General features: G+C 29.1%; 5 protein-coding genes across 5 annotated transcripts; 2 read left to right on the plus strand and 3 right to left on the minus strand.

Moving 5' to 3' along the window:
* Window positions 1-2,684: 2,684 nt before the first annotated feature.
* On the plus strand, window positions 2,685-4,395 carry OCT59_004166 (uncharacterized protein). Its single transcript, XM_066148115.1, has 5 exons — window positions 2,685-2,873; window positions 2,956-3,178; window positions 3,259-3,335; window positions 3,405-3,482; window positions 3,551-4,395. The coding sequence occupies exons 1-5, from the start codon at window positions 2,720-2,722 to the stop codon at window positions 3,853-3,855; spliced, it is 837 nt and encodes a 278-aa protein (XP_065996746.1). The 5' UTR covers window positions 2,685-2,719; the 3' UTR covers window positions 3,856-4,395.
* On the minus strand, window positions 4,204-8,444 carry OCT59_004167 (uncharacterized protein). The gene is made up of 14 exons (XM_025320283.2): window positions 8,084-8,444; window positions 7,820-7,923; window positions 7,643-7,728; window positions 7,386-7,515; window positions 6,614-7,292; window positions 6,453-6,546; window positions 6,301-6,377; window positions 6,173-6,237; window positions 5,988-6,101; window positions 5,738-5,910; window positions 5,441-5,653; window positions 5,101-5,352; window positions 4,942-5,028; window positions 4,204-4,869 (listed from the first exon to the last, which is right to left on the minus strand). Exons 1-14 carry the CDS (start codon window positions 8,237-8,239, stop codon window positions 4,697-4,699), a joined length of 2,403 nt encoding a protein of 800 aa, XP_025171730.1. The 5' UTR covers window positions 8,240-8,444; the 3' UTR covers window positions 4,204-4,696.
* A 156-nt stretch (window positions 8,445-8,600) lies between these two features.
* OCT59_004168 (uncharacterized protein) lies at window positions 8,601-9,693 on the plus strand. The gene is made up of 3 exons (XM_025320284.2): window positions 8,601-8,696; window positions 8,803-8,965; window positions 9,041-9,693. Exons 1-3 carry the CDS (start codon window positions 8,685-8,687, stop codon window positions 9,433-9,435), a joined length of 570 nt encoding a protein of 189 aa, XP_025171731.1. The 5' UTR covers window positions 8,601-8,684; the 3' UTR covers window positions 9,436-9,693.
* On the minus strand, window positions 9,644-12,519 carry OCT59_004169 (uncharacterized protein). The gene is made up of 7 exons (XM_025320285.2): window positions 11,487-12,519; window positions 11,301-11,406; window positions 10,921-11,207; window positions 10,604-10,834; window positions 10,422-10,530; window positions 10,036-10,350; window positions 9,644-9,957 (listed from the first exon to the last, which is right to left on the minus strand). Exons 1-7 carry the CDS (start codon window positions 12,491-12,493, stop codon window positions 9,751-9,753), a joined length of 2,262 nt encoding a protein of 753 aa, XP_025171732.1. The 5' UTR covers window positions 12,494-12,519; the 3' UTR covers window positions 9,644-9,750.
* Window positions 12,520-13,814: 1,295 nt separating this feature from the next.
* OCT59_004170 (uncharacterized protein) lies at window positions 13,815-14,708 on the minus strand. The gene has a single exon (XM_025320286.2). The coding sequence runs from the start codon at window positions 14,701-14,703 to the stop codon at window positions 13,891-13,893; it is 813 nt and encodes a 270-aa protein (XP_025171733.2). The 5' UTR covers window positions 14,704-14,708; the 3' UTR covers window positions 13,815-13,890.
* Window positions 14,709-14,783: the final 75 nt, after the last annotated feature.

Raw genomic sequence — 14,783 nt, forward strand, 5'->3', positions numbered from 1 at the left:
TAAAAATTATTAGTAAAAAGCCAATTTTCTATGGTAACCTTTATTATAAGTAAGTGAAAGTTCTGTCTAGCTTCAAGTTTGGAATTTTAAACTAAGTGCATTCCTTTTATATTTTGTATGTACAAGCAATTTTAAGTCTCAGGTATATTAAAATATTCTCTTTATATAACTATTGACCAATATTATTTATTATTAAAATAGATAGATTAATTTATTATTTGTATATATTATAGCATTTTTATACATTTCTGAAAATAACTTTGTTTGATTTCTAATAAATTTATTAAAAAATCAAATTATTTTGTAATAGTAATTGCTGCAAACTATAATTACAATAAATTTAAATGTAATGCTCTTTTTTTATTTATCTTTTATTACACTTAATTAAATACATTAATGTATTTAAGATAAGTTGAAATCAGTTAAAAGCATATAAACATTTGCTTGATCAATAATCTTAAATTGGTATAGTTGAAAAAGATTTTTTAAGAAGATTATATTATTTACAAGGAAATAACATATGATGTAAACCCTATAGAAGATTATTGAATTTTTATCATATATCTAAATTAAAGAAAAAAGATAATGATTTTATTATTACATAATAATATTGAAATCAGTCATATGTTTTATATATTCCTAAAAATATCTGTCAAAAAATTACTTTTACTGAGATGCAGGTATCCGCGGAGAAGATATAGAAAAATTGTGGCAAGAGTTTTATCGTTTATATACAATTTTACACAAAGAATATCTTTCAGATCAAGAAATTGATCAATTTGAAATATTGATACTTAAAATTGAATCTGCATGTTTTATCGTCCAACTCAAGGTCACATGAATAGTGCTACTCAAATTCCTGGTTTATATCGAAAAGATGATGTTACTCCATATATGCATATTTTTGCAAAACACGTACCCCAGTTTATGCGTCAATTAAAAGAAATTGGTCTTTCTTTACGAACTTTTTCTACTTCAAGTATAGAAAAAAAAAGCATAATCATGTATTAAAAAATTACAATTATTTTTTTTATTGAAAAAATTTATATTTATTACTAAATAATATTCTTAATTTAGGTCTGTTTATTTTTTGGAGGTACTACTATGGGTGGGAGAACTGATGGAAAATCAGTAGTATACAACATAATGTCTTTTGAAAATTGCCAATTATTTTACCTAATTAACAATACTCCTATAAAGATTATTGCTAGAAACATTGATGTCAATAATAAGAAAAACTAATTAATAATTATATTTTATTATTATCAAAAATCTATGCTGACAAAAGTGATGTACGAGGTTAAATTTATTAATAATAATAAATTTGATTACCAAAAACAATAATTTTATTACATTGAAATTGTTAAGAATTATTTGTATTTGATAAAGAAGGACGGGGTAAAATATATCTATATTGTGGTTTAGTAAAAGTTGATTTATTATTTAATAAAAATTTATTATTAGATGTGTTATAAGGTGGATTGGAATATCTTATATGCTCATTATTAGATGTACAGTAGATGATGGTGGTTGAGGTGGCGAAACATAATTTTCTTGACTAAAATTAATAAAATAAAGTTAATACAAAAAATAACTTTTAACAACAGAATTTTCATAAATCTTACTCATTTATGAATTCACCGGAGTCAGCAGTAAAGTTAATTGTCAAAATTCCAGACAAAAAACATCTTGTATTTTCTTTTAATTCTTTTTGTTTCCAATTAAATATTACTTTATATTGACCATCATTATTCTCAAATAATATATACCCTCGAGTTGAAGTATTAATATTTTCATGAAATATTATTTGATCATATTTAAATATTTTCTTTAATTGCTCCTCACCTACTGTTCCTTCCAAAATACATTGATATTTTCGCTGGCTTGGTATATATTTGAAATTATCTTCATTTTCAAATAAAGACACAAATACATCCTCTGGAAACGCGTCAAGTGTTATATATTTTTTTCCAACTGAATGCCTGTTAAATCCAAGGCTATTTTTTAAACGAATTATTATTGCGTCTTGATAAAATCATTAGGCCAGTTCATAATTGTTTGATCGGCTTTTTTGGTCATGTTACACTAATCTCATGATCAAAGTTCAATTTTGAGTTGGTTTGATTGATAAACATAAGGCAACCAATAGTTATGGCTTTGTTTATTTTTGTCAGTATTTTTATCTACTCGACTAAAACGACCTACGTTTTTGGTGGTTCACGTTGAACGGTCAGTTGATCATTCTACAGTTAAATTTATTGGTCTGAATTTTTAGTGCAACCGACCAAATATCCCGTTCAATCAATTATGAACTGGCCTATTGTTTCATTAGAAGGTTGATGAAGTATATGACGGTGTGGAATAAGTGTAAATGATCGGCAGTTGATCATTTTTATAGGTGACATAACCGAAGTGAGCCCAGCAAAAAGCTCGGGCACGTGACCGTGAAAATATTCGTCACACCGGCCGAGTTTCACTGTTTATATATATCTGAGGGACTTAGTTTAAGTAAAAAATTATTCGTCACGCCATTACGCCATTATTCGTCACTGTTTATTTTCACGTGTTAGTGCATAACGCCGTAATGCGGGCCAAACCCGAGCTTTTTTTGATGGTGTAGCTGGGGGAGTTCGGCTTTATGTTATTGTGATGATTTAATACCGGAATTTTTTCAGGTAATCTTGCATGTATATATAGTACACTAATAAAACACGGTCGAATGACGCGTTTATTAATTTTTTTCTTATTTAAAAAAGTTATGTTTTCCGATAATGAAGAAATAGAAGGGTGGCAAGAATTAGGCATAGATTTTGAAAATTCAAGTATAACCGTGGAGGAAAGACAAATGCTAATTAACAATTTAAAGAGAGAAAGTTTGTACCAATAACATTATTCTTTAAATATTAATAATTAATTTAAATTCATATTTTTATTTACCGTCACTTTTTTTCATAGCGAAAGCGCGTATTCAAAAACTCAGACAGCAGGCTGAAAAACTTGCTAAAGAAATTATGGCTAGTTGTGAACAAGAGATTAATAGTATTCCAATAGAAATTAGGCGATTGCCTTTAGATGAGTTTATAAATTTATACCATGCCGACCCAGCAGAATACTTTAGGAAACAGAAAACAGCACATAATGCGCAGATAACACCCGTCATAAAATCGACCAGTAAACGGTAATTAAATGTTGATTTTTTTTTTTTGTTTTAAAGAAAAGGTAAATTATAAATGTTTTCTTATTGATAAATATTTATAGAACATTGAATTCGCGTTATCTGATTAAGAAAACTGGTGAACAATCTGAGAGCGGAGGCCTGTTAAAGAAACGAACAGGTGAAAGAAGTTGATATTCTAATAGCAGCTCTTGAAGTAATCTTAAATACATATTTATCTATAAAATAGAACGTGATATTATCCGGCCAATTGTATCGAAGAAAGAATTAATCGAGAATAAAATTGTAAAGAGTAAAAACTCATATGGTAAGAATACAGTTTTTAATCCAATTCGCTGATATAATAACATAATTTAACAGGCGTCCTTGAAACAGATAATGAAGTTTCACGCTTACGATATCCAGAACCTGGCGAGCGTATTATCTCATTGCGGGGAACTCCTATTTTTAATCCGTTTCCAATATCAAAGAATGAAAGTAAAGATAATCCGTTTATTATGGGAGGCGGAGGATTGTGTAAAACCACAAAATCTTTGGTGATTCCTTTAGAAGATGGTAAGATTATAGAATCACCGTCACAAATTCAAGAGATGACGACTGAAAAGAAGAAAGAAGTTAAAAACAAGATTAAGTTATATCGAAAGGAGTTGAACAAATTTTCTTCTATACTTGATAAATGATGAAAATTTGTATTACACATTTAATAACTTTCATTTGTACATAAAGAGGATTCATAAACAGATAAAATGTTCCAATTATGTGATTAAATACGACAGTGACTTGATTTTAGCAATCACGAGGCATATAGACAATCAACGTCTTTTTATTCATAACATTTATAACGGATTTTGGGTATTTAAGATGGTTTCGACAATTTATTTCTCCACGTCAAAATTTGAATTAGAACAATAAATCGCGTTACTTGGATAATTAACTCTACTTAATTTAAAATTTCCTATATCATCTTTAACACCCGACCACGAACGGAAAAATTCCAGGCTACTAACTTCTCAAAAATTTCGATCTTTGATCTTTTAAATAAATTAACCCATTTTAAAAGTTTTATAAAAAAAATTTTTTTAAAAAATATGTACTATGATATGTGAAACAATATAAAGTTAACTAAATTGAAAATACAAAAAAAGTTTTTCTTACAAGACATAACTGTATATATTAAGGAGAAAATAAAATAAATGAATAAACAAGGAATCCATCAAATTATTTTAACGAACCTGTTATTAAGTGTCAAAAAATGTCAAAAAGAGAAATAAAACAGTAATATATAGAAAATACAAAATATTGTTGAATGTGTGAAAAAGTGCTAATAGTCCTTCGGTTATATGAAAAGAAAGAAATGGAATTGCTACTAAATTTCATAATTCCTATTTCTTTGATGAAAATGGTGAAATGCAACAGTACACAAATTTTGTCATTTACATTAAAATGAACAATATTAATCAAAATATCTCATAATCAAATCATAAGACAAATCAATATTTGTAATATGATATCAAACAACTGTTAGCAATAAATCTTCACTACTGAATCAGCTCCACCACTTGCTATCCAAGGTAAAGAAGGATGATATTGAACAGATAACACTCCTTCGTCTGATTTACGTCGATGTGATACAAATTCTTGAATGCATTGTCGAGTCGACATGATGTCCCACAGACGGATAGAACTATCATGTCCTGTTAAAGAATACAGGAATGAATACTTATAAATATTTAATATAAATAATTCCAATATTTATCTAATCTCACCTCCTGACAACAAAATCATTCCCGACGGATCGATATCAAGTGATGTAATTGAATCCAAATGTGCAAGCATCGAAAAAGTACATTTACCTAAAAAAGAATCAAAAAAAGTGAGTTCTGAACAATAAACAAAACAGTTTATAAATTGTCAATAATAATTACCGCTATTAATGTCAAAAAACCTAATATACTTATCCTCATGTGCTGAGAATATTAAAGACATCGTAGGGTGAACGATTATACGATTGATCTGTGTTGCAGGCGTATTATCGTACGTCGAATCACTCTCAAAAGTTAAAACGCTTTGCTCACTTTCAATGTCAAATAATTTTATGATTGAATTTTGGTACGATACTGCAATTTTCTTTAAATCACTGTGTACAAAATCTATCGATGTTGGTATAGGGGGACGATCTATAAAGCAATTAACATGATTAACATAATAATATTTAAATTAAGAAATTCAGTTGAAAATTTCTTTTGAAAAAAATTCGAAACATACCTTCCCCATTAACAGATCCTTCATTATTAATACCATAATAACCCCAAGAGCATTTCAAAGGTGATCCTCCAGCCTCTGTATCCCAAATTTTGACTTTGCCGTCAGCAGATGCAGATGCTAGTAATTGAGTATTTTGATTACGCATAGGGAACAATCTTAAATCCCAAATAGCATCCGTATGACCAATGTAGGTAGTTAGATTCAGCGAAGGGTCTGAACAATATAATAATTAATTCTTCCGAAAATATTGATAAAGATGTTCGAATGAAAAAAAATTATTCCGAGAATAATATTTACCGACAGGTCCATAAGTATCGCGTTTAGACGAAGGTAAATTCCATACACGAATTGTGGCATCCATACTAGCCGAATAACATCTTTTTTGCTCCGAGGCCATTACAACAGAATTAACTGCTGCCGTATGTCCTCGATAAGTAATACATGGTTCAATATCAGGAATGGATGTCGGTCTTAGTTTTTATAAAGTTTTTTGTTAATTTAATTTTCTTTTTATTGACAAATATCAAAAATTATATTAATATCGTACTTGTGAGATAGTGGGCCTTTCAAGTCCCATAATTTTACAGTACCATCTTCAGAACCAGATAAAAACATAAGTTCTGTTTGATGCCATGAGAGAGATCTAACGGTGTCAAGGTGACTATGTACAAAAAAGGACTTTAGTAAATATTTAACTATGAAGTTAAGCAGTTTTATATTAAGATATTTCACCTTCTCAAAGTAAATCTCTGTCTCCACATTTTACGATCTGTATCATTTTCCTGTGTTTTATCGGTCTGTTATATATCACGTGACAGTAAATATGTGTTTTTATTAAAGAAAAACTTTTTTCCAAATACCTCAGATTTTTGAATATTTTCTTCTTCTTCAACATTAAAACTAAGTTCATCTAGCTGTGGATCGGAATTATTAATTTCTAAAACAAAAATTCGAAAGTTAAAACCAAAGTTATAATATTTAAAATTTAAAATTTAATAAATTGAAAACAAACCCAAAATTTCTGAACTTTTTCGTTTATTTGCGTTTTTCATCAATTTTGTCACGTTTACATCCGATAGGCCAAACTTTTTCTGTACATCTTTAGTCTATTTCCATAATAAAATTTATATCATTAATATGGTGTGCATTATAATTTTTGAAAATAAAACATACCAATTGTTGTTCTTCTTCTTTTGTTTCATCTGGACTCTTCAATTTATTTTTATTTTTAACTTGATTATGAGTCTTCCATTCTCTTTCATTTTTTGTTTTATTTTGTGTATTATAATTATCATTATTTGATAAAAATTCACTTTCTTTTTCACAATTAGTAGTGGCCGATTCAACAACGCAATTATTTAATGATTGAATATCCGAAGACATATTAGCTATCGGATTTCCTTCAAATTCTGGCGAGATTGGAGACGATTGTTCGCCATTGGAAAGTTTATCGCCGTTTTTAAATGATTCACTTCCTGAATGAGGGAAGAAGGATCCACCTTCTTGTTCTGTAGACGTAGAATCTGAATGTTCATTTATTGAACAATCTAATGGCGGACTTGAAGAATTAGTTGGTAATATTGGTGAAACCATGGCGGGTGATGTAGGTGCTGGTCTGGAAGGTCTAATGGAAAAATTGCCGGGTCTTTTGGTCATTCTATTATATGCATTTGTATTTCCTCCAACAAATATTGCACTATTTCTATGTAGTTTTCGTGTCGCATTATTACTTCCATCCAAACCATTTGGAATTGGAATTCCATCCAAACCTGTTGGATAGGTTGTAACTCGATTACTAGCGGACGAAGTATTAGTCACAACGTTTGTAAGGTAATCGATTTCTTGTAAACATCTGTAATGTGAATATTAATTAATTCTTGTTAAAATTATTCGTAATAATGATAATATTTATAAGATAATGAAAAAAATATGATTTGCTGCGTACGCTTTAAGAATCTCCCGACTTTTTGTGCGATATTTAGGATCTCTATTTGATGCTAAATTTTTGTATTGAGAAGACACTGTATTCAAAGTTGATGACATACTTTTAAGGGATTGTGTATTAGACGATTCAGCTAATGGCCAAAGAAAATAAGTAACAAAATAAAGTAAATTGATTCGATTTAATTTGCGCCTGAAAAAAATAAGGTTTAAAAGGAACAAATAAGAAAACTTACGAAAATTTTCAAATTCGCAACTTACGTCCTTCTTCATTTGCAGGTGTTGATACATTGGATGATTCTTTCGTTGGAAATTGTGTTGGGGGTACATTGGCCAAATATCTACTCCTATATTTAAAATAATAATAATAAATAAATTTTGAAAAAAAAATATATATATATATTTAACAAAATAAAGGAAATGAAATTGACACAATACCTTTCTTGTATCAAAGCAAATTCTAGCATTTTCACACGTCTCATTAGATCTGTTTTCATGTTCTCAATCCCTCGACGCTCGCCTTCCAATAATGCGATACGAGCCTAGAGCATGTAACAAAATATTAAATGAATTTTTTTCATATATTAACTGATAACTTTATCGAATTCCGAATTTAAACTTTTAGAACGTAACATAAATAATTTTTGGCATAATATTTGAAGTAATATATTAAATTTCTTTCTGAGCTTATTAAAGGCTTACCTTCATTTCCGCGCGTTCAATCTCCCATTCATTCCTATCTCGCTCATAACGCCTCCATTCCGATTGAAGAAAATGCAGTACCCCCGGTAAGGTATACTCTGGAGTTTGAGATTGTTGTTGTACTTGTTGTTGCGGCTGACCGAAAGTTTGTGCCATTGTAAATTTAAATTAATAAATAAATCGTTAATAGTTTTTGTTCGTGATGCAAAATTAAAAATTGTTCGAGAAATATTGAGAAAATATTAGCATCACTTTAACGAAAAGGGATAAAATGAAGGACTTTTTAGATCCCAACAAACACAGGTGCTAACGATGTTTGTTCTTTTGAATCAGGGAATTTTCTAATCGCAAAAGTTTGTTTACAAGCTTAAAGTTTAATATCTTACTTTTTAATGATAAACTCGGTTGCACGACACTTACAATTTTAGGATTATAAGTTATGGAACGTCATAGCCTCATCAGTTCAATACTAAACCCTAATTTATATTATTTTATTATAAAACGTACTGGTAATCATATGAAAACTACGCTTTTCTTTTCAAGCACAGTTTTATTTACGCTTATTCTTATTTCCCTTCGAAATCAAATCTGAAAATAAATTATGAATCCTCAGGTATAATTGTAATTTTTCAGATTTACCTAACACAATTGAATAGTAAAGAGTATTTATAAATATTTTTTGTCTTTGTTTTTTTTTATCGTCGCTCGTTTATGTACAGGTATCAAATTTGTTACTAGTCCTTGGAATAGTTCAAGTGGCTCGCAGATTAGATTTAGATAATCCGGAAGTATTAATATACGTTCGTATTGGTTATCTTGTTTCTCAAACTATCATACTATCGGCCTGTTATTTTGCAGCAATTAAGATAAAGGGAAAGAATGGCAAGTTTTTTTTTTATTTATAATGATTTTCATGTTTGATCTCACATTTTAACTTATATACTTATCGTTTATTAGATCTAACCGCTCTCAAATATGTTGAACCAGCAAAACCGTTTACTAATGAGCAACCAAAGCTTGTAGAAACAAGTAACAGAGACTATGATCTTTCAAAAGTTCAAGAATTACTTAAACAAACCTTGATAGGAGTTGTCATTATGTTGGTTTTGCATTTTTATTGGAATTTTACACAACCTTTGTTTATTCAAAGTATTATTCCATTAAAGAATTTGTATTATAATAAAATCGTACAAATTCATTTGCTTGGTAAACCAGCTGAGGGCGATTTGAAAAGACCATTCAAGGAAGCTTCTCCTTTTGGTCAATTATCTGATTCTCAGCAACCACAAACTGATAAGGCAGCTATTAAGAAAGCTGCTAAAGCTTCAAAATCTGGTGAAAAAGATGATTAATTTTAATAAAGGGAGGGGGCTTATCTGTAACGTTCAGATATCTCTTGTAGAAAAAAAAAATGCAATAATTTTTATAGTTCTTCTTAATTTATTATTAGATTATGTTTGTCAAAAATTATTATTATAGAAACCATATATTATAATCGAGATTATTGACATTCTTATATTTTAATTATTGCACTTTACAAATAATAATATTTTTTTTTTTAATAATAAAACAAAAATGCCCAAACTTGGGCTAATATTAATGAACCAATCGATTTTTGTCGATTTTTATCGATTTTTATTAATAAATAAATAATAATGAAATTTTTCTCATTTTTTCCCCCTTTTCTTTTTGCCACTTCCTGTATTACTGCTTCCTGATACGATTACATCACCACCAGCTATTTCAGGATTTTCTTGCGCTTGAAAAAAGAACATCAAATCTCTTATTTGTTCTTCGAGATCTTTGATTTTAGAATCTCTATTATCAAGTTGTGTTTGTATGTATACTTGTTTTGTTAATAGAGATTTGGTCATCTAACAAATAGTAAATTTATTATTTTGATATTTTATATAATAAATATAGTACCATAAACAAAAAAATCGTTATCTTACCTCTTTTTCATCTCTCAATTCCCTTTCTAGTTTTTCGGATTTTTCAGTAAATTTCTCAACTTTCTTTTCAACAGATTTTTTCTCTTTAATTAGTGATGGAATTTTATCCTTTTCCAATATTTCCTTTTCTCTTCGAATTTCATCTTTATCTCGTTTCAAAGTAGAAACTTCATCTGCTAATTGTTGATATTGGTTGGTCAATTTTGATAATTGCAATGTTACAGAATCAAGTTTCTCTTCATAATACGTTCGTTGTGACGAAAGTTGTGTCGATAAAAGATAACTATATTCTAATCCAATGGCGTCAAGTTTATCCTAAAAGAAAATAATAATATGTTAATTTAAAAATCATTTTGTAAAAAGAATGAAATTGTATTGATATTTACCTGATTAACCTGATCATTTCGCGGTTGTTGCAATTGAGGTTGTGTATCTGGGCTAGGTAACTCCACTAACTTACCATCTGTTTTATTCTGTATTAAACGATGGACATAACTAAAATAAAATAAAATATTAAGTTATTACGAATGAAAAGGATGAACTAATTTTTAAATTTATCATTTCTTACCCATCACCAGCATAATCCCACACCCTTTGAGTTTCTAATTCTAAGGCATATAGATGAAAGGTCTCTTTATAATGATGATAAGCATGAGCTTCTTGATACCGCCCACATCCGATATTACCACAAACTAAACATATCCACAAATTTTCTGTTGCTCTGCATACGCCGCATTCATTTTGCTCCAATGACGTATCGTAATAGTTACGTTTTTGACTATATCGACAAACAGGACAACTTTGAAAAAAAACTATAATTTAGCTTGTTTTACAATGAAAAGATTAATAAATTAAAATTTAATCAGAATTTTATATAATATTTACCTACTATCTCCCCATTTGCTCAAACAATCACAGTGAAATGTGTGTTGACACAAAATTGTGAGCAATCCTGTAACGGAAGCATCCATTCTTTCAAGACAAACAGGACACGTTGGAAGTTCATGTAGCGGTGAAGTAGTTTGCTGAATTTTGACACCTTGCGTAGACGATATGGAATCAACTTCGCTTGATGGTAGAAAAGGATCATGTAAAAAAGGAAATGCATATGGAGGAGTGGATATTGATTTGAATTCTATAGATTTTATGTAAACAACGTGACATATCTCGGGCTAAGTAAATAAAAATAAAATAAAATAAATTTATTCGAAATTAAAAGAAAAAAGAATTCATATAAAGATGCTCTAATAAAAAAGAAAACCCACCTCCATGGAACTAAACGGACGACCATTAAATTGCTTATAAAAATCTCTAGCTGCCCGCGCATGACGAAACTTCATTAGAACTATAAACTTGTTTGGAGCCGAATCTCTAATAATAATAAAAATTCCGTAAATAAGATATAAGACAACTCTACTTTTGATTGCGATAAATTATATTACACGCCGTACCTTATAAATCTAAGGTGGCTCACATATTTTCTTACTGGAGCAACAAAACCTAGAAAATCCGGAGCTGTTGTATATGATGGTACAGCCAATACAGCCAATATTGTCTCATTGATTCCAACAAGACCAGGAATATTATCATGCTTTTCATCCCTAACTGTCTTCCATGAATTACTTTCTTGTTGTTTAGAACTCTTTAAATCATCATTATCAAGATTACTTATATTATTAATTTCGCGATCCTCATTAGAAGAAGGTATTTCTTTTGGATCACGATATAAATGTAATATACCATAACTTAAATTTGTTTTTCCAGACCTTAATGGAACAAATTTACCAGCTGGAGGATTTACCGCCTTAGATTTAGACTTCTTTGTAGACGAAGATTGTATATCCTCTGAAATCGGTGTCGTAAGATATGATTCTGAAGGCGAATTTGTCTCATTATCATTTCCATTTTGACTATTATTGATTACATTTGCATATGTTTCGTCAGTTTGATTTTGTTGCTCTCCACTCATATTAGCTTCGATATTATCAAACCACTCAATTTCAATATTACCAAACCGGAAATCGTGGGTTTTGTCCAAAGGTAAAGTAGAATCTTCCGTAGGTTGAAAAGACGAAGTGGAAGCGAAAGATTTTCTTCTGCTAATAATTTTATTAGAAGACGATGCAGGAACACTCGATACAGGAGTAGGTGGAATCAAAGGTATTTCACTAAGTGAAAAATTTTTTGATTGATCTACAGACTTTGATCTAGCTTTAGATTTTGTTTTCGATTTATTAAAGTTATTATCTCTTTGTAAAAATAAGTTGTTTTTATCGGAAGTTGATTGGTGTGAAGGTAATTCTTGGAAAATATCTTCAGGAACGAAATATAAACGAGAAGAATTATTATTTTCTGAAGTTTCTTTTCTACTTGTTAAAGAAATTGAATCGTATAATTTTAAAGTCTGATCGTTCGTTGAAGGAACATACAACTCAAATTTTAAGTGATAAAAGTACATGATCCAAATAAAAAAAGCAGGGTGGCGGAAAAACCAAATGAGAATGATGACGATTAATAAAATTTCGTGTTTAGCATCTTTCACAGGGTGCGCAGCAAATCCATCTCCGGCACGTGATATTTTGTGATCTCGATTGATCTTTAGAAAGGAATTTGTTTTGCAATTTTATTAATAAAAACGCCTATGATTTTTCACGATCTAAGTTTTGAATGACTCCTTGCGTAACATTATTGGTAAAAAGAGAATAATAAAGTTTTCCAACTTTTCTTGGATGTCTTTCTAAAAGTGAGTCTGTGAGTGGGATGGTGTGGGTGAAATAAATGGAAGTATGATTTTTTAAAATGATCGATCAATTTACAAAATCAATTAAGAAATCGATTACATGTAATCAACTAAAGTAATCGATTTGTTATGACTTTTTGTTAAAGATAATATGTTCTCTTCTCGCGTGAACCACATGTCTTCGAGCAATATTTTGTCTGAATGGGTTTTTTATATCGCGGGACAAATCCTTGTAAAGTCTAAGGGTTATGTCACTCTTATTTAAACAAAATAAGTTCATCTCTACATGCTTTAAAGCTTTATCAAGAAACATCACTATTTTAATTTGACCTTGGCAATTATTAACAAGACAGCCACTCGTCTTACTAAATAATAGAATTTTTAAATGATACAGTCAAAAAAAAAAAAAAATGATAAAATGCAACTATGATCATATAAAACTTCGATTGGTTTTTTTTAATGGACTGGATGCAAAGATAAAACGATTCATGAGGTTAAGCCGTTAAGAATGTCTGATAAGGCAACAGGTAAACGCATATCCATTATTAAGGAAAAATCAGGAGTTTGTGGCTGAAGGAGAGAAAAAATTTCATGGACCATTCAACAATATGAAATAGGGACATCATTATCATTCTTTAATATTGACTAAAAATAGTTTATTACTGAATATTTGAAACCGAATAATGATGAGCATAATTTTTCTTGGCCTTGTGCATCTTCAGAGTATCCTTGGCTTCTTAGTGATCAAAATCAATGTAGAATCTGAAAGATGATAAAATAGTGCATACGTCTTTCTAAGGTATCTTCAAAGTTCAAACTCTCCTAGTTAAGACATGCCTATAGCATTTAAAGAGAGTATGTCATAATAGTAAGATATTATTTTAAAATTTTTTCAACTATATTGGTAAAATTGGTAATCGAATGGATTGTTGAACGATTTCTGATATTTTCTAATAAATTTAGACTCAATCTTCCTTGTAAGAATAGTGTGACCGCCGGTAACACCAAAAATAAGGTTATTTTACTCCAACTACTTCATTTTATATATTGTCAAAAAAAATATTTATTATATTGCTATGCAAAGTCCAATAATAAAAAAAATATAATTGAAAAGATTATATCACGGGCTTTTTTCTTTCTTCTGCCCTACTTCTTTCTTCTTTATAAGCATATATAATCCAAGAAGTAACTAATATAGCACTTAAATTTAAGAAAATCTTATTAAAAATGGCCGAAGTTTGTAAAATGAAACAATTAATTAAAGAAGCTAAATAAAATGTACTAACGAGCAAAAGGTAACCAGCAGTCTCCAAAATTTTTTCAAAATTTAACATATAGTAATCCTCAAACATAATATTGTTAATTATTATTATCGAAATATATATAACAGCACTAGTAACAATTAATGATATAATAAAGCTCGTTGTGATATTTTCCTTAAATTTGTACGTTAATAAGCAAAGTACTATTATAGATAAGAAACTAGCCACGTAATAGAGAAAGTTGAAAATTTTTTGAAAAGATTTAAGTGAAGCATTAAAAAATTTATATTTTTTACTTAATAGATAAATGAGTTGTCCAATAATTGCAATTCCAGTTATAAAACTTATAATATGTTGTAATATTTTGATATAAAAAGGAATTTCAACTGATATGATCATAAAAGCTATTTCTTCTTGTAATCCTATTTGTACGAAAAATATAAATGAATAAACTAAATTTCCAATCCTGCTATCCAAGTCCTCCTCATTCTTATCATATTCGTAATCTATGGTCAAATAAATAAGTAATGGAACCATAAAAGAAATTAATACATCAACGAAATTTGCGAGTGAATCAGTTTTATTAGGTTTTTGAGTACTTTCATGTTCTTGTGCTAGAATAATTGAACACAAGAAAGAAGTAATGATAATATAGGAAAAGTACATTTTAATAATAAAGATATGATAACAGTCAAGTATTATGGTATTTATAAGACAGCGCCACAAAAGCTGAATTTTATAAGACA

The sequence above is a fragment of the Rhizophagus irregularis genome, chromosome 12 (genome assembly GCF_026210795.1).
Source record: "Rhizophagus irregularis chromosome 12, complete sequence".
NCBI lineage: Eukaryota > Fungi > Glomeromycota > Glomeromycetes > Glomerales > Glomeraceae > Rhizophagus > Rhizophagus irregularis.

Bases quoted from the DNA above. Each gene is read 5' to 3' on its own strand.
- OCT59_004168 (XM_025320284.2), top strand. The intron at 8,966-9,040 runs GCAAGTTTTTTT...ATCGTTTATTAG, and splicing joins TAAGATAAAGGGAAAGAATG to ATCTAACCGCTCTCAAATAT.
- OCT59_004167 (XM_025320283.2), bottom strand. From the start codon at position 8,239: ATGGCACAAACTTTCGGTCAGCCGCAACAACAAGTACAACAACAATCT. The intron at 5,911-5,987 runs GTACGATATTAA...ATAAAAACTAAG, and splicing joins AAAGGCCCACTATCTCACAA to ACCGACATCCATTCCTGATA. The intron at 5,029-5,100 runs GTAATTATTATT...ATTCTTTTTTAG, and splicing joins GTTTTTTGACATTAATAGCG to GTAAATGTACTTTTTCGATG.
- OCT59_004169 (XM_025320285.2), bottom strand. From the start codon at position 12,493: ATGTACTTTTATCACTTAAAATTTGAGTTGTATGTTCCTTCAACGAAC. The intron at 11,208-11,300 runs GTGGGTTTTCTT...TTATTTACTTAG, and splicing joins GTCCGTTTAGTTCCATGGAG to CCCGAGATATGTCACGTTGT. The intron at 10,351-10,421 runs GTAAATATCAAT...ATTTTCTTTTAG, and splicing joins GAAATGATCAGGTTAATCAG to GATAAACTTGACGCCATTGG.
- OCT59_004170 (XM_025320286.2), bottom strand. From the start codon at position 14,703: ATGTACTTTTCCTATATTATCATTACTTCTTTCTTGTGTTCAATTATT.
- OCT59_004166 (XM_066148115.1), top strand. From the start codon at position 2,720: ATGACGCGTTTATTAATTTTTTTCTTATTTAAAAAAGTTATGTTTTCC. The intron at 3,336-3,404 runs GTGAAAGAAGTT...TCTATAAAATAG, and splicing joins CCTGTTAAAGAAACGAACAG to AACGTGATATTATCCGGCCA. The intron at 3,483-3,550 runs GTAAGAATACAG...TCCTTGAAACAG, and splicing joins AAAGAGTAAAAACTCATATG to ATAATGAAGTTTCACGCTTA.